The 25,309-nt window shown below is 57.5% G+C and overlaps 1 protein-coding gene across 1 annotated transcript; it reads right to left on the reverse strand.

The window, feature by feature from the left end:
- Positions 1-6,602: 6,602 nt before the first annotated feature.
- On the reverse strand, positions 6,603-23,814 carry WNT4 (Wnt family member 4; the record flags this gene model as incomplete). Its single annotated transcript, XM_084274669.1, has 5 exons — positions 6,603-7,070; positions 7,493-7,635; positions 8,611-8,742; positions 11,291-11,526; positions 23,738-23,814. 5 exons carry the CDS (start codon positions 23,812-23,814, stop codon positions 6,603-6,605), a joined length of 1,056 nt encoding a protein of 351 aa, XP_084130795.1.
- Positions 23,815-25,309: the final 1,495 nt, after the last annotated feature.

Consider the following 25,309-nt stretch of genomic DNA (forward strand, 5'->3'; position numbering starts at 1 on the left):
AGCTCCAACCCCCCTGCCACAGGCAGGGCCACCAACCTCCAGGCCTGGAGCTACACAGTGATGGGGCAGCACTGGAATGGTGCAACAACTGTCCCAGGCCAGAGCCAGGGGGACAGGTGAGCTCCATCCACACCCAGGGGTTTTGAGTGGGGCTTTTCCACACTGCTGAGCAACCAGTTCTAATTAAGGCTTCCAATTTCTGCTCTCACATGTGGCCAACAAAGATCTGGAAGGAGAGGAGCCCTGATATGTGATTTTGCTGCTTTGGACCAAGTGTCTGGTGTTGGGGCACTGCCCAGGACAGGTTGGGAATCCACAGTGGGATGGAGACTCGACCAGTCTTGCTCATGTGCTGAAAGGGAATACTAAGGGTCAGATTTGGGGTGAGGGGAGGAATGTCTTGCCAGGGCAGGAGGCCAGCCTAGGGGAGCTCATGGCAAATGAAGGCACAAGGCACAAGGACAGGGGCTTGTGTGTGGCCCTGAGGAAGGGCTCTGTGGGGGCAGCAGCATCCCTGTGAGAGATGAGGTGGGGTTCACCTGGTGCAGGCACTGCTGGAGCACCAGACGTTGGCGTGGTCCAGCCTGAATGCTGAGATGCAGGGCCTGATCCTCAGCCCGGTCCCTGCCCCTTCCTCCCCCTGGGCCCGGCGGGGCTGTTACCATCCGGCCTCAGGCAGGTTGCACAATTTATTTTCCTGTACTTAAAGCAGGATTTTGGCAGTCAGGGTTGGGAGGCCTCTCTGAGGAGTGCTGGCCGGGCGCCCTCCCGCTGTCACGGGATCACGCTGCTGTCAAAGGCTCTGCTCCTCCATTGTGGCCCTTCTGCTGCTGCCTTGGGGCTGATGGAGGAGGCACCCCGGGCAGCCAGGGCACTGCTGATGCCTTCAGCAAGTGGAGGTGGGAGCAGCAGCCATCCCAAAGTGGGTGCTCTTCTGCCAAAGCTGAGGTGACACCCTTCATCTCCAGTTCCCGGGATGTGGCAGCTGTGAAGAGGACTCATCCTCTTCTGCTGCCTGGCCTTACAGAGAGACACCAGCCCACCCTCAAAGTGTCTTTGCTCAGTGGTCCCAGGCTCTTGTTTCCTGCCATCTCCATCATCTACAACCAGCTGGTGAATTCCCAGGGATAAAGGGGGAACAGGAGGTTGAGGAACATCACCGTGGGCACCACAGTAGGGATAGAATCATAGAATCCCAGACTGGTCTGGGCTGGAAGGGACCCCAAGGATCACAGAGCTCCAACCCCCTGCCACAGGCAGGGACACCAACCTCCAGGCCTGGAGCTACACAAGGTTGCCCAGGGCCCCATCCAACCTGGCCTTGAACACCCCCAGGGATGGGGCACCCACCCCCTCTCTGAGCAGCCTGTTCCAGCCCCTCACCACTCTCTCTGCAAAGAACTTCCCCCTAATATCCAATTTAACCCTTCCCTCCTCCAGCTTCACTCCATCCCCCTTGTCCTGCCAGTCTCTGCCCTTTAACAAGCTGATTCCCCTCCTGTTCCTCTGCTCCCTTCAGGGACTGGGAGGCTGCAATGAGGTCCCCCCACAGCCTTCTCTTCTCCAGGCTTACCCAGCCCAGCTCCCTCAGCCTCTCTCCGTAGGGGAGCTGCTCCAGCCCTCTGATCATCTCCGTGGCTCCTCTGACCCCTCTCCACCAGTCCCACATCGTTCTTGTCCTGGGGCCCCAGCTCTGGACACAGGACTCCAGCTGGGGCCTCCCCAGGGCAGAGCAGAGAGGGACAATCCCCTCCCTGTCCCTGCTGCCACCCCTCTGCTGATGGAGCCCAGGATCCCATCGCCCTTCCCAGCTGCCAGTGCCACAGCTGGCTCATGGGGAGTTTCTCATCCATCACGACACCCAGGTCCTTCTCAGCAGAGGATGTGCAGAGGGGTTTGCTGTGGGGTTGGCTGTTGGTGTGAGGGAGGAGAATCTGAGGGCTTAATTTGCGCTCGGCGTGAGCGCTGCTGATGTCATCGTGCTGATGGGAATTGCTTTGCCAGGCGAGTGGCGGGTGAGGCTGAGCATGCCCAGGGAGGGGAGATGAGATAGCTGGGAGTGATGAGGAGGGTGTTCATGGCCAATAAAGGGCACCAGGGTGATGTGGCCAAAGCAGCTGGAGAGAAGCATCAGCTCTGCCCGCGCGCTTGGTGGTGTCATGCTCAGGCTGGAGGGTGGAGAGGTGGCAGATGTGAAGCCCAGAGCACGGAGTAGCTGAGGCTGAGGCTACATGGCACGTGGGATGGATTTTTCCAGGAGGAAAGGTGAAGAAAAGGGAAGGATCAGAAAAATGGTGGTGAAGTTTGGAGTTTGGAGAGTGAGAAGAAATCATGGAGTTACCCATCTGCTGGAGCAGGGTGGGGAGGACTTGGAGGGGATGTCCTGTTTTTGCCAGGATGACCTCGAGTTGGCAGTGGGACATCCAGGAAGGTTTATGAGTGGGAGAGGCTGGGTGGAGACATCAGCCTGTGAGTCTCCTCGGAGGAGAGATGACCTCACCGGGGAGAGGGTGTCGAGGGGGCCAAGGAGGAGGAGGCTGGCACAGGGGGGGGCGAGTGTGTGGAGGGCTGTGGTGGTGAGAAGGGGCTGAGCAGGATGTTCTGGGGTGCATGGGGGAGGTAGGGCACAGCCTGAGCAGGTGGGGGGCACTGGAGGAGGACATGAACATCTTGCTCCATCCATGGTTGCAGAGAAGCTGGTATCTCCCTACATCTAGTTCCAGCCTGGGGGTGAAGCATGTCTCTGCTTCACCACCTCGCTGGTGTGGGGAATGGAGACAGTCCCTCCCCTGGGGATGAAGCTGGAGTGGGGAGGGGGGAGGAAGGGAACTTGTGGGGTGGCTTTCCTCTGGGAAAGAGAGGAGCCATTTGACAGAAGGGGGTTTGGGAGGCTCAGGGACCATTCTCTCCCATCCTACCATCATATTTCAGCTACAACAAAGGGTAAAGGTACAAAAATACCCCTGGAGCCCTGCTGCTCATGGAGGCCAAAGCAAGAGAAGCCATTGGTTTCACTGCAAACCTGGTGGAAAGGTGAGCTTGGAGAGCAGGGAACCAGAGAGCTGCAGCTGGAGAAGGGAGACAGGGCAGACCCAGCAGCAGCCCAGGCTGGAGCGAGCAGCTCTGGGCAAGGTGTGGAAAGGATGCAGCTGAGTGCTCCTGACTTCTGGAAGGACAAGGGATGAAGAGAGGCTGAGGGAGCTGGGCTGGTTCAGCCTGGAGAAGAGAAGGCTGTGGGGGGACCTCATTGCAGCCTTCCAGTGCCTGAAGGGAGCGGAGGAACAGGAGGGGAATCAGCTGGAAGGGGAGGCTGGAACAGGCTGCCCAGAGAGGGGGTGGGTGCCCCATCCCTGGGGGTGTTCAAGGCCAGGTTGGATGGGGCCCTGGGCAACCTTGTGTAGCTCCAGGTCTGGAGGTTGGTGTCCCTGCTGTGGCAGGGGGTTGGAGCTCTGTGACCCTTGGGGTCCCTTCCAACCCAGACCAGTCTGGGATTCTATGACAAGTGAAATGATCTGGCTGGGGGCACCTTAGAGTGTGCCAGGCGTTGGGCACCGCATCCCCTCCAAATCAGCTCCCCTGCAGCACAGGGATGGAGACAAGATGTGCCAGGTCCCTTACTCTGTGTCTGTGGGCAGGTCTTGCCTCCTCCCAGCTCCAGTGCACCTTGAGGCCACTGGCACGAGGTTTCCAGCAGCTGTATTCCTGTGGCTGCGTGCAGAGGAGGAGAGGCTGGTTGAAGCAGATGGGTATCAGCACCCTCTGACAGGAGGAAGTCACAGACATACTGAAATCTAAGATAAGTGGCCTCCTAAGCCAGCAGTGTGTAAAGGGGTTAAGGCAGAAGATTAACAAGCTACCTCTCCTTCTGCTGATGGGAAAGCAGGGATGCAGCCTGTGCTCCAGCCAGCATCACCTGAGGAGAGACAGGAGGAGGGACAAGGACAGCCTTACACTGTCAAGGGACACCAGCTGGGCACCTCTCCTAGTGAAGGATGCTCAAGAGGAGACCAACAACTGTGAGGTGTTTGGAGTGCGGGCTGGTTTTCCACAGCCCAGTGGAGCCTGTTTACTGGGAGAAGAAAAGCCTGTGGCTCATTCAGCACAAACTGATTTAATAGACAAAGCAAATAGGGGGGGGAAAAAAGGCATTTCTCCTGCTCTGGTGCTGAAATTCACAGCTGTGAGAAGAGCCAGAGCGTGGTGGAGCTGGGCTATCTCCGGGTGACATTTACAGAGCTCAGCTTTCATCACAGCTCCAAAAAATCCCTTGCACAGAGATTATCTCCAAACTGATCTGGATTGTCTTGTTCAGCTTTGGCCCTCATCCTAGCTGGACAACGAGCAGAAAACTTGGCCAGTGGCCTGAGGTCTGTGGCCTCCTCTGCGTGAGCTGGGAAGAGGAGGAACAGTCTCAAGTACTTGAGAACTTGCAGCATCGTGGGGCTGAAGAGATGGAGCTGGTGGGGGCACAGCTCAGCTCCTTCCCTGAGGATTTCATCCTGTGCCCTTGGCCAACCAAGACACAGAGAGAGGCAATCCCTGCTCTGTGCTGCTCTGGGGAGGAGATCTGTGGTTTGCATTGACGTGGATCAACCCACAGTGGCTCCACCTCAGAGTTCCCCCCCTGGTTGTCCGTGCCCCGACCTTCGGGCACCCTTTGCTGAAGGCTTTGAGGATCAGGGGCTGGGCAGGCAGGAGCAGGCAGCTGGGGGTGTATTGGAGTGAAAACCTCCTTTGCCCTGCGCTGCTTCAAGTCAGTTGTCAGCAGCCTTCCAGCCGGACAGTGTCTGGAGCCCTTCCAGCGACCACAGGCTCTCCCCCAGCCCATGGCTGCCACGGCACAGACAGGACTCCGCGCACGTCTCCGCTTCCCCAACTTTTCCCCTCCCAACATGAAGCACGGAAGGAAAAACAAGATGGCAGGTTTGCACAGCCCAGCCCCTAGCCCAGAGGGTGATGGTCTCAGCTCTGGGCTTTACCTGGACCACGCAGGGAGCTCCCAGCTTGCACAGAAGGGCTTGGCAATGCCCCTGCACCCCGACCCCTTCGCCAGGGCGCAGGCAGATGTTCCTCTGGGCTGGAAGTGACGTTTCAGGGTTTTCCTCAGCTCCCTGACTGCCTCTCCGCCCGCAGACAAGTGGGTGAGGGAGAGAGGAACTGGTTCTCTTTCCACCTCCCCTCACAGTGCCCCTCTGCTTATTAGTTCTCCAAATACTTGGTCGTGCAGCCCGGCAGCAAGGGCTCTGCACTAACTTGATCCCAGGCGGAGAGGAAGCGGGAGCGGGTAGGACAGCGCGTTATCCTCGTGGCATCGCTCCAGGCAAGGCTGCAGGGAGTGAGATGGGGCAGCTGGGGCCCTGCTGTGCTCAGGCCTGGTGGTTGGGGCACACACAGCAGCATCCCTTGGGCTCAGCCCTCCTCTCCAGCTGCCTGAAGGTAGTGGCAGAGCACAAGCATCGCCTTCCCCCAGCCCAGCAGCATCTTTCCCTTGCCCCCAGCAACTGCCCCACTTTAAAATGTGGCTTTTCTCAGCAGCTAGTGGGATGGGGCCAGTCCCCAGAGCACATGTGGGGGAAGAAGAGACTTGGGATGCACGTGAGGGTGGTGGGAGCAATTCTGGGACAGAGGAAAAGAAATCCCATTGGATTGCCTTCCATCAGCTCCCAGTTCCATTAAGTCACCGGACTGGAGGTACCATGGCCTCTCTGGACCCTCTTCAAAGTCTCCAGCTGATGAAGATGCTGGAGAAGTGACGGGGGGAAGGAGGCTCACAAGAGGAAGGGGAGCACCATGGCATCCTCCAGCAGCCCTGGGCAGCTGCTGAAGAGCTTCTGTAAATCAGGGTGGCCACTTGAGCTGCTCCAAAATCCATCCAATGCCCTGGAGGCCATCCAGCATCCCACAGCGATGGGATGCAAGTGTCCCACATCCCTCTCATACACAGAACGCCTTGGCTGGGCTCTCCCCTGCAGCCTTAAGAAGGTAGAATCAAACTTAACTCCTGGGGACATTGCCACCCTGCCACGTCTGCCCATCCTCTGCAGTGCACCTGGCTGCACACGCTGGCTCTGCTCCATCCCCTCTGAGGCTCAGCCAAGGCACGCAGCGCTCTGGGATGCTCAGAGCACACCTTAAACAAACAACAACAACTGTGACAGAAGATACCGAGCACCTAACGCTCGCCTTGGCTTAAACAGCTCCTGTTTGCAACGCTCCAAAGGCAGCAGGAACTCACCTGGTGAGAGCAGGCATCACACAGGTCCCCAGCCAGCCGTCGAGAGCAGACGTGGCCCTGCCAGCGCAGGGCATGGAGGGGCTCTGGTGTCACCAGCACACAAAGCAAGTGAACAAACCAAACCAGAACGAAACAAAAGGCCAACAATCATCTTGGGTTTGTTTTTTTTTAAACTTTAAATATTTTTTTTTTCTTTAAAATCTTTTCCCTCTGGGGCTGTGTCTCTGTAAAGAGCTGCGCTCTCCCTGCAGCGTCTGGGTTGCTTCCTCAGTCCTGGCCGTGGGGTAAGGGTCAGTTAGAGAGAGGATTTGGTGTGGGGGGGTGGGTGGGTGGGGGGAGACGATGGATGGGCACTCCCCTCCATGCATCACCGGCACGTATGGATTTCCACCACCCGATGGCAGGGTTTGCACTTGACAGAGCAGCACCAGTGGAATTTGCAACTGCACCTTTCCACAACCTCCACCTCGTCCGTGTGAAAGCCCCGGCCGCAGCACATCAGCTCGCAGCCGTCGATAGCCTTGGAGGTCTTGTTGCACTGCCGGCCGCTGGTGCCCAGCACCCCGTTCTTGAGGTCGTGGTCACAGAAATCAGGACTGGAGTCCAGGTAGACAAGGTCCTCGTCCGTGTGCGGCTTGAACTGGGAGTTTTTGGGCACCAGCACTTTGGTGGAGCCGATCTCGCTCTGCTCCACCTCGGTGGCACCGTCGAATTTCTCCTTCAGGACGTTGCCCACTTTGCGGAAGGGGGGCATGGCTTTCCAGCACGTCTTGAACTCGCAGGAGCCCGACACGCCGTGGCACTTGCACTCCACCCTCATGTTGTTCAGGATGGCCTGGAGGAACAGACAGCAGGAATGAGACAGAGCCGTCTGCTCGGGGTGGAAGCAGCTACAGGGCTGGGTGGAGAGCGGCACCCGCACGCGGGAGCTCATGGGGTTAAGAGGAGCTGAAAGGGCTCCCACAGGAACCCAGTGGGATGCTGCTGAGCTGCATCGGCTGCCTCTCTTTCCCCCTCACTATTGGAGCACAGGGAATTCCACAGCAACCTGGGGAAGAACTTTTCCCCAGTGAGGGTGAGGGAGCCCTGGGACAGGCTGCCCAGGGGGTGTGGAGTCTCCATCTCTGGAGAGATTCCAGCCCCGTCTGGACGCCGCCCTGTGCAATATGAGCTGGGGAGCTGCTTTGGCAGGGGGTTGGACCCCATGAGCTCTCCAGGTCCCTTCCAACCCCTGGCATTCTATGATTCCATGATTACCTTTCTCCCTGCCTCGTTGTTGTGGAGGTTCATTAGTGCTCTGTTGGAAGAAGCCCCTTTGCTTCTTTCGCGGACGTCAACGAAGGACTGCGAGAAGGCGACGCCGTAGGCGATGTTATCGGAGCAGCCGGACCACTGGAAGCCTGAGGCAGAGAGCACAGAGCAGACAGATTACAGCCCTGCTCCTCCTAAAAATACATCTCACCTGCCACCCCTCTGAGATGGTACCTGCTAGACAAGCTGTCCGTGACCAGCAGTGTGCCCTCTTGCCCAAGAAGGCTACTGGTACCTGGGGCATGTTAAGAAGAGGGTGGCCAGCAGGTCAAGGGAGGTTCTCCTCCTCCTCAGCTCTGCCCTGGTGAGGCTCTGTCTGGAGTTGTGTGGCCAGTGCTGGGCTCCCCGGTTCAAGGCAGACAGGGAGCTACTGGAGAGGGTCCAGCAGAGGGCTAAGGGGATGATGAGGGGCCTGAAGCATCTCTCATGTGAGGGAAGGCTGAGAGAGCTGGGGCTGTTCAGCCTGGAGATGCCTGAGAGGGGATCTGATCAATCCTTATCACTATCTAAAGGGAAGACGTCAAGAGGACGGGGCCAGACTCTTCTCAGGGGTGCCCAGCTCCAGAACAAGGGGCAACAGGCCCAAACTGGAACACAAGGAGGTCCATCTCAACACAAGGAAAAACTTCACTCTGTGGTTGCCTGAGCTCTGGGCCAGGCTGCCCAGAGAGGCTCTGGAGAGACCCCAAACCTGTGGTCCTGGACACGATCCTGTGTGACCTGCTCAAGGGGATCCTGCTTTAGCAGGGGGGGTTGGATTGAGTGATCCCCAGAGGTCACCCCCAATCCCCACCGGTCTGTAACTGTGTGATTGGGGAAGCTGGGGAGTGTGGCCCTGGGTGGGGGGGGGACACATGGACAAGAAGCTGTCTCTGCCCCATGCGTGATGCTGTCAGCTGCCTTTTTGAGAGTCTCACTGGGCTAACCGTACTTTTTTGGGGTTATTTCAACAAAACCCAAACCCACCCTTTTTCCTCCTCTCTGGCTCCAAGCTGGACATTCCCACTTGGCCATTCTGCACCCCTGACCCCTCCCACCCCCCCCCCCAGCCTCCAGGTGCTCACCCTGCGGGCTGCCCCCCTGCACGGTGCGGTCGCATCCACACTTGTCCAGCTCTCCGCTGCTGCAGGCCCGGGTCACCGCAAAGGCCACCCCTGCCGAAGAGATGGCGTAGACAAACGCTGCCTCCCGCGTCCCTGCAACAGCACAAAGGGTGGTGGGAAAGGTGGCAGCACCTCTGGGGCCTGTGGAGAGGGAGTTTCTGTAGGGCAGGTGGCCAGAGGCCCTCAGTGGGATGCTACGTGTGTCTCCGCTGCTCTTTCCTCCCAGTGCTGGTGCTGCACGTAACCCCTGTGAAGAGCTGGTGTGCAAGCAGGCTGTAGCCAAGACAAGCCCTTTGCTCTGTCTCTTTGTCTCAAGGCAGCGTGCCCCGTGCAGGACACTCCTCTTCCCCACTCCTAAACCTGCTGTCTGCTCGGTGCCCAGCCTGGGCCAAACTCAGCAGAGACACCTTGGTGCTAGGAGATCACTTGCAGCAGTGAGAGCCCTGTCTTCCAACAGGGATGGAGCTGGGAACTGCCCCAAAAGGTTGAAAATGCAAATGGGATGCAAATTATAGCCTGGCAATGAGGGAGATGCAGAGGCTGTATCACCAGTGTTATGAGAGCTCTCTGGAGATTGTATGGAGATTGTCTTGTTTGGTACTTGCAGGGCACCTCTGCCATGCAATCCCTCCTGAGGCCAGAAGAGGTGGCTGCTTTCCACATCCAGGAACATCCCCTGCAGCTGAGGTCCTTGTCACCCTCTCACACATGGTGGTGTAGCTTCTTGTACATCCCACACCAACCTGCAAACCACCACTCTGCTCCCAAAGTGCCTTGCAAGGGGAGCATCCCCTTCCTAGCCTTTGTATGTACCTGTGTGGTACCATACAATTAGTAAGAGCTCATTTGGGAAGCCAGGGAACATCCCTGGGGATAAACACAGTGTGGCACCATCAGGGATCAGCTCTTGCAACACCCCAAATACATCCCCACCATCCTCCAAGGCAGGTTGAGACCACAGCCCCTCTGACTCCGAGCAAGAAGCGCTGGTATTTGGGGTAGTCCCGTGCTAGGGGCAGGGGGAATGCCTTGTGAGGAGACATCACAGATTATTCAGATTATTCATTAATCACAGCAGATGATCAGAGGGCTGGAGCAGCTCCTCTACTGGGGGAGCTGGGCTGGTTCAGCCTGGAGAAGAGGAGGCTGTGGGGGGACCTCATTGCAGCCTTCCAGTCCCTGAAGGGAGCAGAGGAACAGGAGGGGAATCAACTTGTTAAAGGGCAGAGACTGGCAGGACAAGGGGGATGGAGTGAAGCTGGAGGAGGGAAGGGTTAAATTAGATATTAGGGGGAAGTTCTTTGCAGAGAGAGTGGTGAGGGGCTGGAACAGGCTGCCCAGAAGAGGGGTGGGTGCCCCATCCCTGGGGGTGTTCAAGGCCAGGTTGGATGGGGCCCTGGGCAACCTTGTGTAGCTCCAGGCCTGGAGGTTGGTGTCCCTGCCTGTGGCAGGGGGGTTGGAGCTCTGTGATCCTTGGGGTCCCTTCCAACCCAGACCAGGCTGGGATTCTATGATCACCCCAGCTTGCCGGTCAGACAGAGGGCAGCTACTTTGGTGGTCGCAGCCCAGACTTTGGTGGCCCAGCTGTAATCTGGCCCAGGGCGGCAGTGGCTGGCAGGCCTCAGCCCGCGCGGGGCCTGAACCGCCTCCAAGTTAATCGAGGTTAATAGTAGGATCGTGTTGGTCGGTTTGTGCTGTGGCTGCCTAAAAAGAGAAGACTTTTAGTTTCTGGTATTTCTGGTATTTCCAGTCCCTGAACCTTCACAAGAAGAGATCTTCACCCCTGCATTGAGGCGGGGGCGGGGGGGGGGTGTGGGGTGGGGGGGTGATCAAACAAGGAGTCGGGGGGCGGGGAGGCTTTGGGAGTCCTGGGGTGGGAAGAGTGATGGTGCATCAGTGGTGTCAGCAGGGCTGCTTCTGTGCTCTCCAGGGCTTGCAGAGGGGCTTTCCTCTCCCTCTCCTCACCTGGACGCTCTAGGTCCTCACTTGGCTTATTCACAGCCCCGTGTCTCCAGGACACCTGCGTGCAGCCAGAGCAGAGGGGCTGGGGGCTGCCCTTGGCCATCAATCCCCCCCTTGAAGACAGGCAGCTGGGTGGTGGGAGGTGGTGATGCTGCCCTTGGAGGGTCCAGCACCGTGAGTTACCGGTGCCGGGCGGCAGAGGGCTGTCCTCTGGCAGCAGTCACGGCTCCGGTGCTGCCTGAAGAGACAGAGTAAATCCAGCATCCCACAGCGCTGTGGAATGAAGCTCCTGGGCTCGCTGGGGCAGAGATTAGACCACAGGGTGACTTTAGTGCCCTGCTTGAACTTAGCATGTCCTTGTAAAAGGTCCAGGATCTCCAGGTGCCCTGGGCTGGTGCCTCAATGCGATGGGTGTGAAAAAGGTTGGGGAGAGGAAGCACTTGGCAGCTGAGGAACCGTGGGGCTCTGGATATCCTTCCCCACCACAGCCAGAAGAGCCCTGCTGAAATGCCCAGGGAAGATCTGTCAGCCCCAGGATGTAACATTGGGCTGTTCCCTGTGCTCCCCAGCCGTTGGCTCAGGGGCAAGCGAGCAAAACCCACCTGCAGCCCACCAGACCAGCTGCTGCAAGCCATTCCCCCGTGCAGCAGCACCCCAGGCACGTGTCCTCACAGCTCACCTTGTGTGACCACCTTGCCAAAAACAGGCAGGGTGTCCAGCGTGGAGCAGTTCCAGCGGCGGTTGCGGAACTGGTACTGACACTCCTCGATGGCCAGCTGGGCTCCGCGCCGCACCGAGTCCATCACCTCCAGGTTCCTCTTGCACATCTGCACCTGGCGCTGGATCAGGCCCTTCAGCTTCTCACAGGTCTCCTCCTCGGAGATGCTCCCCACTGAGGACAGCTTTGCCAGGTACCTGCCACGACAGCCAGCAAACCCCTTTAGGAGGAAGGGGTTGGGGGAGCATGAACCCTCCTGCAGCTGGGAGAGCCTGTGCTGCAGAAAGCCAAGAGACCTGGCATCTCACCCCCCTCTGCAGCAGAGACCTGGTGCCCATCTGGGGTCCCCTCAGCTGTGCTGCAGCAGTGGCTCTGCAGGATGCATTCTTGGCTGACAGGGAGCAAGCCCAAGCGAAGCAGCCACCCCTCTGCAGCCTGGTCCCCTGTCTCTGGGGGAGCCCAGCTGCTGGCTCCCCTTTGCCTCTGTTGCCTGCAAGGAAGATATTTTCGGCATTGTCTGAATGTGCCTGGTCAGGTCTCCTGAGTACCGGCACATCCAAGTGCTACTAGGAAAAGCCAGAGGTCTCTGAAGTCAGCCAAAACAAGCAGGACAGGCGCTCTGCTGCCAGCTCCAGCTGCCACATGGCTCCCACAGCATGGCTGTAGGCTCATCATCGACACATCTCACCCTCCCAACCACTTTCCTCATGGAGCTTTCTTATAGCTGCCCTGGTGCCCAGCAGGCAAGGATGGCCTCTGGAAGCTGACAGGTTTCTGGACACTTGGGATTCAAGCAGGGCTTGAAGTGGGGAGGATGGAGTAGGAAACCTTCCATGGGCAAAGCCACACACACTGGGCACCTCCTGCAGCAGCCTGGCTCATGAACGTGACCATGAGGCCTTTGCTGACCTGGAAGAGCCTGGCCCTGCGAGGAGGTGACCATGCTCTCTGCTTTCCATCACTCCATCCTCAGCTGAGGGAGTTACAGATTTGCCCTGGAGTAGCAGCATTAGGGGCAAAGGGGAGCTGCCCTTTTTGGGGGCAAACATCCCACACGCTCTTGGCATCTTCCCATTCAGCATGTGGGCATGGTGGTCCATCCTTCACACCCAACCCACCGTGACCTGTGCATGCACATGCTTGGCCATTTCCTCAGTCCAGCCTCCTGCCTCTGGATCCCGGGGGGGGTTTGCAATGGACCTGAACAGCTTGGTCAGGCTGTCGGATAACCCCAGACCCTCTATCTGTGCCTCCTTTTGCATGCACCTCACTGAGGCTCCCTTCTTCCCATGGTTGCCAGCTGCTGTAAGTGACACTGGTGCTGGTGGAGCCCCATCCTGTGAGGAGCAGGGAGATCCCCTGCACTGGCAGGCAAAGCTTGCACCCACTGACCACAGTGAGCTTTAATGTCCTTGGGAACTGCCAGCATCAGCTCGTGTCGCTACCTCATCTGCACCAGGAGATGTGAGCACCCAGGGAAGGCTTTTTGGAAACCTCATTCCTTGACTCTGTGTTTCCCAGCCCTACACAGCTTGTGTGGGGTTTTTTTTTTGGTTCTTTTTTTTTTGTTTGTTTGCTTGGGTTTTTTTTTTTCCCTCCTCCTCCCAAGTTGCAACATCCTGCTGAGGATTTTTCCTTTGAAGCTCTGCTGGCCTCCAAGAAGCGACTGCGCAAAAAAAAAAGTGGCTCCTGCTCCCTGCCTGTTCCCATGTGTCCCAGGAGCCAGATCTGCTGACTCCAGCCACAAATCCAAGTTGTCACAGCCTCTTCCTCCCATTAGCCCTGCCAGCCTGCCCCAGGAGGAGCGAACAGGATTTTCTCTCCCCGTGCATCAGCAGAATTATTCACCAGCTTGGTTTCACGCTTACAAACTAAGGGGGGGGGGATGTGGGAGCTGGTGAGAAAGGCCTCTTGGCTTGCAGAGTCCGTGGGGAGTCTGCATGGCTAACTGTCAAAAGCCTTCAGCCTTCCTTCTCTGTGTGGAGATCGCGACGCAACGCCTCCCGGCCAGCGGGAAGTGGCAGGCTGCTGTGGTGGCAGAGCCAAGTTCTCTCCTGGCCTTTATACCAGCTTAGCATCTTTGCCCAGGGCTTTCTGCTCCTCCAAGGGCACAGCCCTGTTAGCAGGGGACCAGTTGTGTGGCTCCCTGATGCACAGGGCTGGCTTGGAAACCTTACTGTGGCCAAACCCAGGGCTGTCACCTTTCTGGTCCCCATGCTGGAGATGGAGCCTGGCAATGGCTCCTCCTGCATCTCACTGCACTTGGCTGACCCAAGCAGCAAACCATCCTCGTCTTGGGGGATGTCTGATGCTGAGACAACATGTGGTGCCTGTGACAGCCACGTCCCCTCCCAGGTCCAGGCATCACTCTGAGCACAGAGAAGCTGATACACAGTGAGATTCATCCCAAGGCAGCCAGGAGTTGGTTGATCCACTGAGCCTGGAAACTAAGACGACCAGATTCTGCTCCCAGTCCTAACCCCTGGTGCTGGTTTAACTCTTCCCCCTCCTGCACCTTAAGCAGCATTTATCTATCCTGCCCAGGGAATCAGCTCCTGCAAAGCAGCATGGCTGGTCCTGCCCATGAGTCAGTGCCTGGCCTGGCTGCAGGCCCCCTGGCAGGAGGGAGCTGTGCCGCAGGTGAAACAGCCACATGAACATCAGCTCTGTGCAGGAGGGGGGGCATCACCTCCCTTCCCAGCTCGGTGGGTTTCTCCAGGCAATGGGGAGCTATAAATTCAAAACACACATGAAAAAAGGCATGACAGGAGCCTTTCAAGCCTTTCCAAGGAGATGTGCCTGATAAGATGCCTCCCCAACAAGCATTTAATGCTGTTTGGGATGATAAAATGAAGGCCAAGGATGCTTCAAAGATAGGTGCAGCTCTCCAAGAACAGGTCTGGTAATTTGTTTTCAAGGCAGGCAGTAAGATGAAGCTATCCAGAATGGTGCTCTGGCCTCTTTCCCCTCTGACAGGTCCTCTGTATGCCATCATCCCTCCTCAGCCCATGTGTGCCTGTGTGTCCTTGGGGATGGAGGCAACTGTGCCTAAAATGCCATGGCCCCAACTTGGTACCAGTGTCCTGTATGCCATGAGTACCATCACTGATCCCAAAGAAGGGCATTTTTGGGGAGGGGGAAGTGAGGAAGCCCCCATCCCTGGTCCAGGAGGGATCCAGAGGTTGGGTCAAGGATGTAAGGAAGGACCTTTGCTGAAGGACCACAACTTTGAGGCTTTCAAAGGGCATCTCTCCCCACCACATTCAGGGGCACCAGGCAGGAACATCTCACCCCTTTTCCTTTCCCTGGGGCAGCTGAAAGATGAGATAAAAGCTGGAAAAAACATGCTCTGTCCTCCCCAGCACTCAAAGATGCTTCCACCCTGCAACTCACTGTGTTTCTCAGGGCTGGGCAGCCCAAGCAGGGAACCAAACCCATTCACAGCATCCCACAGTCACCATGGAAACCTGGCTCTAGCACTGCGCCTCGTTTCTAATGAGGACCTTGATCCAAACTTCACTTTTCCTGGGCTGAGGTGGTAGAAACCACAGATGAAGCCTTTGTCTTCCTACAGGCACAGCAAGACAGGCACAGCGAGGGGAAACCCAACAGCTCCTGCCTTCTGCAAGGTCTTGGCCACGTCTCCATCCTGCTGCCACAAGCCAGTGGGTGCACAGAGCTCTAGGTTAGGCCTTAAGTCCCACATGGATCCTCAAAACAGCTCTGTGTGTCAGAAAAAAACCCAAATAGCAGCAGGTTCCAAAGGGTGAGCTGCTCCCCAGGCAGACTTTTGTCGTCTTGCTTCATCGTGGTGTTCATGTTTCATTTCTCCTGCCTTTGGTTCCACACAAGTTACTCACAGAATCCCAGACTGGTCTGGGTTGGAAGGGACCCCAAGGGTCACAGAGCTCCAACCCCCTGCCACAGGCAGGGACACCAACCTCCAGGCCTGGAGCTACACAAGGTTGCCCAGGGCCCCAGCCAACCTGGCCTTGAACACCCCCAGGGACGGGGCACCCACCCCCTCTCTGGGCAGCCTGTTCCAGCCCCTCACCACTCTCTCTGCAAAGAACTTCCCCCTAATATCCAATTTAAACCTTCCCTCCTTCAGCTTCACTCCATCCCCCTTGTCCTGCCAGTCTCTGCCCTTTAACCAGCCCATTCCCCTCCTGTTCCTCTGCTCCCTTCAGGGACTGGGAGGCTGCAATGAGGTCCCCCCACAGCCTTCTCTTCTCCAGGCTGACCCAGCCCAGTTCCCTCAGCCTCTCTTCATAGGGCAGGTGCTCCAGCCCTCAAATTCCCTTTTAAGAAAAGCCACCATGGTAACACAAACCCCATGGAAAGCCCTTCCTTGATTCCCACCCACAGCACACAGATCAGGGTCAAAGCTCCATCATCAGCTGCAGTTGATCCACCCTGTGAGATGGCAAATAAGGACACCTCAGACTCAGGGTGCTTTGGAAAGGCCAGGAGGGGATTCAATAAATCCTTGAATAAAAATGACAAGAATCATTTCAGGAGGAAGAGGAATGACAAGAAGATAAGGGGAGAACCACAGGGGTTGGCAGATCGTGTCAGGAGGAGAGGGGAGGGGATTCCCTGCCATGGGAAGGTCTGGAAATTTGTGTGATTGGCAGATTATCACTAGAGAATTTGGGGAGTAGGGAAGGTGTAGCAGATGTCTTGGGGAAGCAGAAATCTCTGGCCTGTCCTTTATTTTAAACCAAAGGAGTTTCAAGCATGAGAACTCGTTGTGTTGGCTCATTTGGGGATTTTTTTCCTAGAGCTGGTCACAGTCAGCCCCTGGCCAGTGGTATCACTGGTAAACCACATGGAGATGCTGTGAAATCAGAGGAGCTCAGAAGCTTCACCCTGTTCAGCCTGGGATACTGGCCTGGCTGAGGCCACAAAGGGCTTGAACAAGTGTTGAACTGCAGAGATGCTTCAGTTCCTCTCCCCTCAGAGGCAGCTTCCAAGACATCCTCCCCACTTACAGAGCAGCCTGGATCAAGCCTGGATCACCTACAGCATCTCTGTGGCTCTGGTGGGTGGAACTATGGTCAGCTAGTGACTCAGGGCTGTATTTAGGAGTGAGACTGCCTTGTGTGGGGATGTTTCCTCTGAGGAAGGAGAAAAGGAAACAACAGACATGCATGAAGATAGATGCAGGATGAGGTATGGAGTGGGCACTGCAAGGACCTGTCCTGCAGGGATGAGGAGGAGATATCCTTTCCTTGTTGTTCCCCTTCTGAGCAGAGGGAAGGCCTGGGGACCTGTCCCAGGATTGGCAGCTCAAAGGATGTTCTAGGTGGGACAGAGACCCCAGGTGCTTTCTCCTCATGTCCTACACTGGACTCCACTTCCCCTGTACCAACCTGGTTGAGCTCATAGGTACCACCCACGTCCCTGGAATGGCTTGGCAGGCCCACCAGCTTCTGGCAGGATCTGCTGGAGACCTGCAACTCCTATGGCACTGATGCCCCTCCAGGGATTAGATATCCTGCCTTTCCACCTCTTCTAAGAACCTGTCTGGTTCCTTCCCAGGAAGAAAAGCAGCTCCCTTGCTCAGTCACTGCTGCCACAGTTACTGCATGTTTCATCTCTTGGCTGAAACCATGCTTTTCACACCCAATTAACAGTTGCTGAAACAGCCTCCCAGGAGGAGACACTGCCATGCTCACCAATACCTGCCTACAGACCCGAGCCTGCAGCTCCACTGAGCTTAGAGGGGAACCCACAGCTCAAATCCTGACCCTTCCCACACTTTAGACCCTGCACCCTAACACCACATGCCCCTAGCAAACCCATCACCCCGTGCACCCATCATCAGTGGTGGCCTGTCTCCATCACAGAAGGCTTTGTGGGCAGCGAGATGGCCCTGCTGTTGGTCCCCAGGCAGGGATGCTTCATGGTTTCCTGAGCATCCAGGGGAAACAGCTCCTGAAGGGAGCAGAGGAACAGGAGGGGAATCAGCTTGTTAAAGGGCAGAGACTGGCAGGACATGGGGGATGGAGTGAAGCTGGAGGAGGGAAGGTTTAAATTGGGTATTAGGGGGAAGTTCTTTGCAGAGGGAGTGGTGAGGGGCTGGAACAGGCTGCCCAGAGAGGGGGTGGGTGCCCATCCCTGGGGGTGTTCAAGGCCAGGTTGGATGGGGCCCTGGGCAACCTTGTGTAGCTCCAGGCCTGGAGGTTGGTGTCCCTGCCTGTGGCAGGGGGGTTGGAGCTCTGTGATCCTTGGGGTCCCTTCAAACCCATGCCATTCTATGATTCTATGGGGAAGACCAGGATGGAAGCTGGGAAGACCCTGACAACAGCATCCACTTTGGAGATCTGCTTTGGATCTGCAGGAAACATCCTTTACTGCATCTTTGTAAGTCAACAGAAGCCAGTCCTGGGCTCGAGCACAAGGGCAGTGCCTTGTTGCAAGAGGAGGCAAGTGCAGGGCACGGGGCTGGGCTCTGTGGGAAATCCCCTCATGGAGTGCTTGGGGCTAGACCTGGCTGGAGAAAAATCTGATGTTTTCAGTTTGGATCACAGGTTGCAGATCCGTGGTGAGAGACGCCTGCTGCGGGCTCCGTTTGATCTCGCCAAACTTGCAGCAGACCCCGGGCTGCTCTCCATCGGCCAAGAGACTCAATTTTTTCCCCAAGTAATTTCATGAAAGCACAATACTGGCTCCAGTTCTGCTGAGCCAGCCAGATCCTGCACACCACCTTCCCAGCTGCATGGCAGCAGCTCCTGGAGAGCCTGGAGGATGCTGTTGGGGGTCACCCGCAGGCGTGGGGTGGGGTAGGCACCATGGGGCTGGAGCTAAGCAAAGGTAACCTGGGCTTTGTACCCAGAGTAGAGTCTGCCATCTGCACAGCCTGGGATTACTGGGATGCACAGAATCCCAGGGGTTGGAAGGGACCTGGAGAGCTCCTGGGGTCCAACCCCCTGCCAAAGCAGCTCCCCAGCTCATATTGCACAGGGCGGCGTCCAGACGGGGCTGGAATCTCTCCAGAGATGGAGACTCCACACCCCCTGGGCAGCCTGTCCCAGGGCTCCCTCACCCTCACTGGGCAAAAGTTCTTCCCCAGGTTGCTGTGGAACTTCCTGTGCTCCAACTTGCAGCCATTGCCCCTTGTCCTGTCCCCACAGACACTGAAAAGGGGCTGCCCATTTCCCCCTGCATCCCATCCTTCAGATACTGATAAACATTAATCAGGTCCCCCCTTAGTCTTCTTCTCTCCAGGCTGAACAGCCCCAGCTCACTCAGCCTTTCCTCACAGGGGAGATGCTCCAGGCCCTTCATCATCCCTGCAGCCCCTCTGGACTCTCTCCAGGAGATCCCTGTCTTTTCACAAGGCTTTAAGAATCAACAATCACCAATTGAAAGAGCTGGCATCGTGGCACTTGTAAGGAACCATGGAGGAACCTCTTGGAAATGGTTAACCTCTGGGATTGCTCAGCAATTCCATCATTTGAAGAAATCCCAAACAAGAGGCTGCAGCACATTTCCCTCCATCCCTGGGATGACTCTGTTGGGAAGGCTGCAGCACACAGTGTAGTAACATAAACACGTCTGTCCTTCCATGCAACGTCCAGCTCTGACCCAGGGAGCTGCAGCAAAGCACTGCAGAGAGAGAGAGAAACCCCTTCTCCTTGTAGCTGTGAGCTGATCTAACTGCACAGGGTGCTTGTATCTCACCCATGTCCATCCTCCCTAGAGTAAGGCCCAGCTGCTACAGCCTGGGGAACAGTTTTATTTGCAGTTTCCTTAGGAAAAAACAATAATGCCCATTGCCTCAGAGGAGCCAGGGAGCACAGATCCCTCCTGCACCCTGGCAGCACTGGTGTCCTCCCACCAGGCAGGGCCAGAGCTCCCAGACAAGCCCAGCTGGGTGCAAGTCCTGCACCAAGACTGGCAGAGGTCTCTTGCCTCTGCAGGGTGCAATCCCTGAAGCCAGTCTGTTTTCATTGCTGCCTTAAAATTAGCTGGTTTTTGTCAGAAGTGGCAAGATTTATAAATAAATGAGTAAATAAAAAGCATTTTCCATGGAGGCTGCTGGTTTAGCTGTCTGTACCAGTGTCCTCGGGGAATGGGGGTCACTGGTTGCATGCCCCAAACCTCAAGGACCCAGCAGGATCCCCAGAGCACCCCAAAACCAACTCACCCACTGCTGCAGCAGCCCTCAAAGCAAGGAGATTCTCCATCAAACCCAGCACATCATCAGAGGAGATGTGACCAGGGAACCTTCTTGACACTGTCCTTGGGCCAAAGAGCAAGAGGGCAGGGAGGGGAGTGGGGATCTACCTGCACCTGTGGCTCAGCATCCTCCGTGGAAATGCCAGACTGGTTCCTCACCAGGTGAAAAATGGGAGTCATGTAAAGAATCTCACACAAAACTAAAGCAAGCCAGGCTCAAGGCCAAGTGAGCTCTCCCACCACCAACGCTGGGGAGAGTCATCTTAAAAAAAAACCCTCAAACATTTAAAAATCCAGCCTGGTTGAATAAAAAGAGAGGGATGGGAGTGTTGGACCCAGGCACGCGTCTTCCCAAAGCCTCTCCATTGCACAATGACCCAAACCAGCCCAAAATGAGCATTCAGGCTGCTTTTGCAACATCCCCACTGCAACGCTGGCAGGGGTGAGCAGAGAGAATCGGGCCCTGTGTTTGTGAAGCACCTTGTGATGTTCAGATGAAAGGTTGGGGTGGGGGGAAGAGAAATCCAAACTCCTTTCCTCTCTTCCCTCTCCAGCCCTCAAAAGTGGTTACCGCTCGAGAGCAGCTGCTTAGCCAGGCTTGTTTGGACACTCACAAGGTCTCCAAGCCTTCCCAGAGCGCTCAAATTGAAATTTTTTTAAAGGGTTTAAAAGCCCATTTGTGCTCCTGGCCCTTTAAGCCAAGTCTCAAGCCCAGACGGAAGTTTTAAACCCCTGTAAATAGGGGGTAGCCGGAGCTGCTGGTGGCACACCCTGCTCTGCAGCGGCATAACCACATCTCAGGCTACCCAGCACACACATGCAGAGCCTCCTCCAGTGCCAGTTTTAGCTACAAGCAAATGGAGAGAGGCTGTAATGATTCCCAGATCGGTGGATAACCAGGGGGTCTCACCCATAAGGGACCCCTGCCCTGTTGGAGCCGCTGATTTCCCACCGCAGGAGTTGACTCTCATCTTCCAGACCACCCGAAAAGCTCCCTGTCCCAACAGCCCCAGCACCACAGGTTAGCAGGGGCTCACATCCACACCCCTCTTGGCTTGTTTTCAGGTTCACCTCCTCAGGTGGACTCAGAAATAAAGCACTACATGAGTTTCTAGGTGCCTGCTTGCCCCTTACACCCCAACCAAAACCAGAGCCCGGTGCTCCCGGGCTGCCTTCAGAGGCTGAAACCCTCTGCCAACCACCCCCAGCATCAGGATGGGTTTTGCCACTGAGAGAACACGCTTCCAAATCCAACCCCATTACAGTGTGTGTGGGTTCAAGGGCTGAGGCGAGCCTGTGAAATGCCAGTTGCTTTGGAAAGTCAGTCGGCTGCTTCCCCCGTATAAAGGATGTCCCCACACTCCTCCAGGGATAACGCAGAAGCTGGAGGCACCTTCCCATGCACAGCCAGATAGATCTATAAGGCTCCAACTACAGCCTGTTATTTTATTTTATGTTACAATTCGATGCCTGAAGTGGCAGGAGGAAAAGGTTTCCAATTCCCTGAGCCTCCAAAGGCAGGAGGAAGAGCAAGCCTGAGGCTTTCACAAGACAGGGGGGACAGAGCATCTCCTCAGATTCACAGGCCAGATAGGATGGATAGGCAGCAAGCCAAGCAGTGCCTCCCAGAACTCAAGACGCTGAGAAAACACACCTGAGCTTTGCTTCCTAACCAGAGAGAAAGGAGCTCGGTCTGTTCAGTGCAAAGATTTGGCCCTTCCAGCGGCAGTGGCTGCGGTAGCGGAGGGATCCCTCTGAGGGGCACCTACACCACCTCCCTTGTCAGATGGGATGGGGTGGCTCAGAGGCCACCGTTTGCACGGCCAAAAACGAGCCTTTCCCCACAAAGCCAGGCTCAGAGAAAAACTTCAGCTCAACTGTTGCGAGCGGCGTCTCTGCGGAGCGCCGCAGGAATGCGAGTCCGGACAGGTCGGGAGAAGCTTCAGGGGAAACAACACCAAAAAAAAACCCACCAGGAAAAAAAAGAAAAAGTCACAACTAAGCTTAATCACTAATCCAGCAGGTTTCTGGAAAAGCAAACTGCACTGCAGGCTGCCACCCAGCGCACACACCTAGGTGCAGAAATATGCGCCCGGCGAGGCCGGATCTGGCCCCGTGTGCCGGGCGCGGGCTGGCAGCGCCCAGGGAAGCTCTGTGGGGAAGCAGAGCACCCCAGAGCCCACACGCGTCAGGCTGGGTGAAGACGGACGAGGCACGCTCATTCCTCGAATATCTGATAACTCCTGGGATCCTTCTAACTCTGTTTATTGCCTCGGGCAGCCTTTGTTTCTGATGTGAGAAGATAAACAATGGGAATTGTCTTAATCCTAAAGGCAAAGAATAAAAAGCGCCCGAGCGGGGGACGACCTTTTTATCACCATACATTTGCAACATCAAAAAGCACCGGACCCCCTTCCTTCAGAGCGGGCTGATGGGGCTCTGCTTTTCCTCCCCCGTTGGCAGGAATGAGCTCTCTGCTCTCCCGAGCCCCCCGCGCCCACCCCTCTCTTTGCCAGCACGGACGGCTGCACACAGCCTTCCTTCCCCAGCTACAGCGGCGAACCAGCCCTCCGCCTCGGCTTCCCAAATACCATCCCAGCTGTGCACAGCACAGGGGACAGGGAGGGGAGGGTGTCCCATCTCTGCACACCTGCGTCTGGTGGCTTGTGGACCCTGAAATTCCCCTTTGCCAGGTATTTCCCCGTGCCCATCCCAGGGCAACGGAGACTGGTCCTCTCTGAGGGACTCTCCATCACCCCGCAGGGCTTCCTTCCTCAGCAGGACAGTCTCTCTGCAGGAAAAACACTCCCACAGTTCCCAATATACCTTCACCAGAAGCATGACAGCTTAAAAGACCACCTTGGTAGCTGCAACGATCCACCCACCACTTGACGGAGACGCGTGGCATGCAAGTCACTCCATCTGGCAAAGGAGGAGGGGAGGAGGACTAAGTGCTAACGCATCCGGGGCAGCTACTGATGGGTGAGCACCTTTTCCCAAAGGCAGGACACTTGGAGAACACTGCTGACCTGGTGCTTTCCCTGGGTGTAGGGAGCATCTTCCAAAACCTGCCCATGTCCCACAGCCTCCAGCGAGCCCAAGCTGAAGGCAGGGGATATGGGAGCCATATCTAGGTATGGAGAGGACTTCTTATGCTGGGGATACGCTTGTGGGACCTTGCCCACCTGAGCACAGGTGTCGGGGGAGGCACAAGCCATTCAGGATCTTTCCTGCCAACGGCCCCAGGGACTCCCCACCCTGCTGTGCCATACCTGCCCCTGCCGATGGAGACCCGGGGAGGTGAGGTGGAGGTGGAGGTGGCCCATGTTCCCAGCCTGAGAGCGGGTCTGCTGGGTGTGTGCACTGGGATCTAATTAGCTCACTGCTACCAGTGACACCGGGAACAGGGAAAGCACCATCTCCCACCAGACAAGATTAATTAGGAGGAACTGGCACCTTTGTTTAAAGTTAGGTGCTGTCGTGCTCCATCCCTCTGCCTTGGCAGGGGGAGGGGGTATCTCCCCAGATGACAGTCCCACCACCCTGGCAAACACACAGGAATTTTCCAGAACAATTTCCCCCCCCTGTTTACCTTACACGTTATTTCAGTGTTTGTTCAGCAGGTTCCCAATGTCACTGGGCTCCTGCAGCCCCCTCCACCCGTCCTCCCACCAGGAGCGGGGGCATTGAGATACAGGCAGCCCTACCTGCTGCGCATCCCCGGGGCTGACGTGCTTGGCCACCCCAGCCCTGCCAAATCCTTCCCTGGACCGCTGGCACAGCACCTCAGCAGCCCCCGGGCCCCGCTCTGACCCCATGCCCCGACCTCCGTCCTTCCCTGCCGTGATTTGGGTCCATAACTTGAGGGCAGAATGGGGACAGAGCCTTGACAAGCAGCCCCTGCCCAGCCAGCCTCGGTAACCCGCCGGACGGGTCGGCATCCCCCGCAGCCCACCTGCCGCAGGTCGCGACCCCCGGCCCGGGGGGCAGCGGGTACCCAGCACGACAGGGACGGGAGCCGATGCCCCGCCGGGAACCGAGCAGCATCGTTACGGGCGCGGGGCGGGGGGGTTAGGGGGGGGTTGAGGGGTGGTGGGGAGCTGCGCCCCGATGCTGCCCGACCCCGGCGGCACCTGCTCCGCCGCCCCCGGGGGGGCAGCAACAAGTGGCGACGGCAGCAGCGGCCGGTCCCCCCCCTTTCCCCTCCCCGCAGCTACTCACAGCCAGTTGCTGGCGTTGGCCGAGAAGGTGGCGAGGATGATGAGCAGCAAGGAGCGCAGGAAATACTCCGGGCTCATCCTGGAGGGCAGTTCAGGGGAAGAGCGAGCGGAGCCGGCGGCGGCAGCCCCCCACCCACCCACCCCAGTGCGCCCCAGCCCCCCGGGGCAGCCGCCGCCGCAGGTGGGCGCCGGGCAGGAGCGGCGGCGGCGGGGGCTCCCGGTGGATGCGCCCGCGGCGGCCGCCGAGCCCGACTGTCAGCTCGGCCGGCCCATCCCGGGATGGAGCGGCGGGCCGGGGGCGGGTCGGGGGCGGGGGATAGCCCCGGGGGCCGCCCCGGCTCCGCCGCTACCTGGGCGGGACCCGCCGCCGGGGACACCCCCGGAGGCGGGACGGCGGCGGGGAGGGCACCGGGGGTGGGAAGGGAAGGCGGGGGGGGCTTTGCCGGCGCCCCCTGCTCCGCTGCGGCCCGCCCCTCGCCCCACGGCGCTTCCCCGTGCCCGCAGCGACCCCCGGGATGGGTTCGGTGGGTGCGCGGGGTCGGGGCGCGGGGGAGGGGGGGTTCGCTTCTCCCTGGAGGTGCCGGGAGAGGCGGGGGCGTCCCGAGGTGGGCGGGGGGGGGGGTGTTGGAGGGGGGTGGGGGGTGTTGTCTCGTATTTGACGCTTTTAGGGTAATTTCCCCTGTGAAAAAGCCTCGAAGGGGGGGTCATGGCGCTGCCTGGGGTTCGCTCATTGCTGGGAGCTGCCTTCCCATTAACCACCCCCAGTCCGTCCCGAAGCCTTTCCCAGTTCACAGTTTGGGAGGGTTCAACGCCACATTTTGCCCTCTGGCAACTGGTGAACAAGGAGAAGGGTCTGGGGGGGTTCTGTCAGCACCCGGAGCGGGCGGCAGGGGTGAAGTTGGTGTTTCTGTGGGGCTGCCCCTGCTGAGAGCACCCAGCCACAATGCTGCGGTGACGGGCTCCTGGCCCTGGGGGTGGCAGGTGATGCTCCACCAAGTATTGAGGCTTAAATCTACCTCCAGAGGTGTCTAGAAAGGTCAGCTCTTGGGAATCCCTGCAGCTACCAAGAGTGTGGCCACCTTGGAAGCCAAGAGATGTGGTGGAGATCCCTGTCTCCACCCCTACCCACCGAGCCTTCACCTGTCCCCTACAGTCCACCAGGGCACAAATGACTCAATTTAAAGCCAGGAGCAACACGAGATGCCTGCTTGGTGTGAAATCCAAGACCCCAGGCAGCCAACGACCCCGCACCAAATCTCCTGACGATGTCATTAGTTAGGTCCATTACTAAAACCTCTTGCTACCATCTCTAAAATCTCGCCAAGCCTGTTTGGAGCTATTCAAAATTCCCTTTGTCTTTCCACCTCCATTTCCCTGCTCTCCCCTCTGTAGCCCAGGCACACTCATTCAAAGCCGGGGCAGCTCGCGCTGGGCTGCCCACATGCCTGTCTAAGTGTATTACACCTACTTTAAAATCTCTGCATTAGTTCCCTGTCAAAGCCAGGATTTAATTTCAAAGTGCTTTGACTTATATTCCAGCTCCTGACAGGCGGCAGCCCACCCTCACCTAGTC

This window comes from Gallinula chloropus (genome assembly GCF_964237585.1).
Source record: "Gallinula chloropus genome assembly, chromosome: 23".
In the NCBI taxonomy this organism is placed as follows: domain Eukaryota; kingdom Metazoa; phylum Chordata; class Aves; order Gruiformes; family Rallidae; genus Gallinula; species Gallinula chloropus.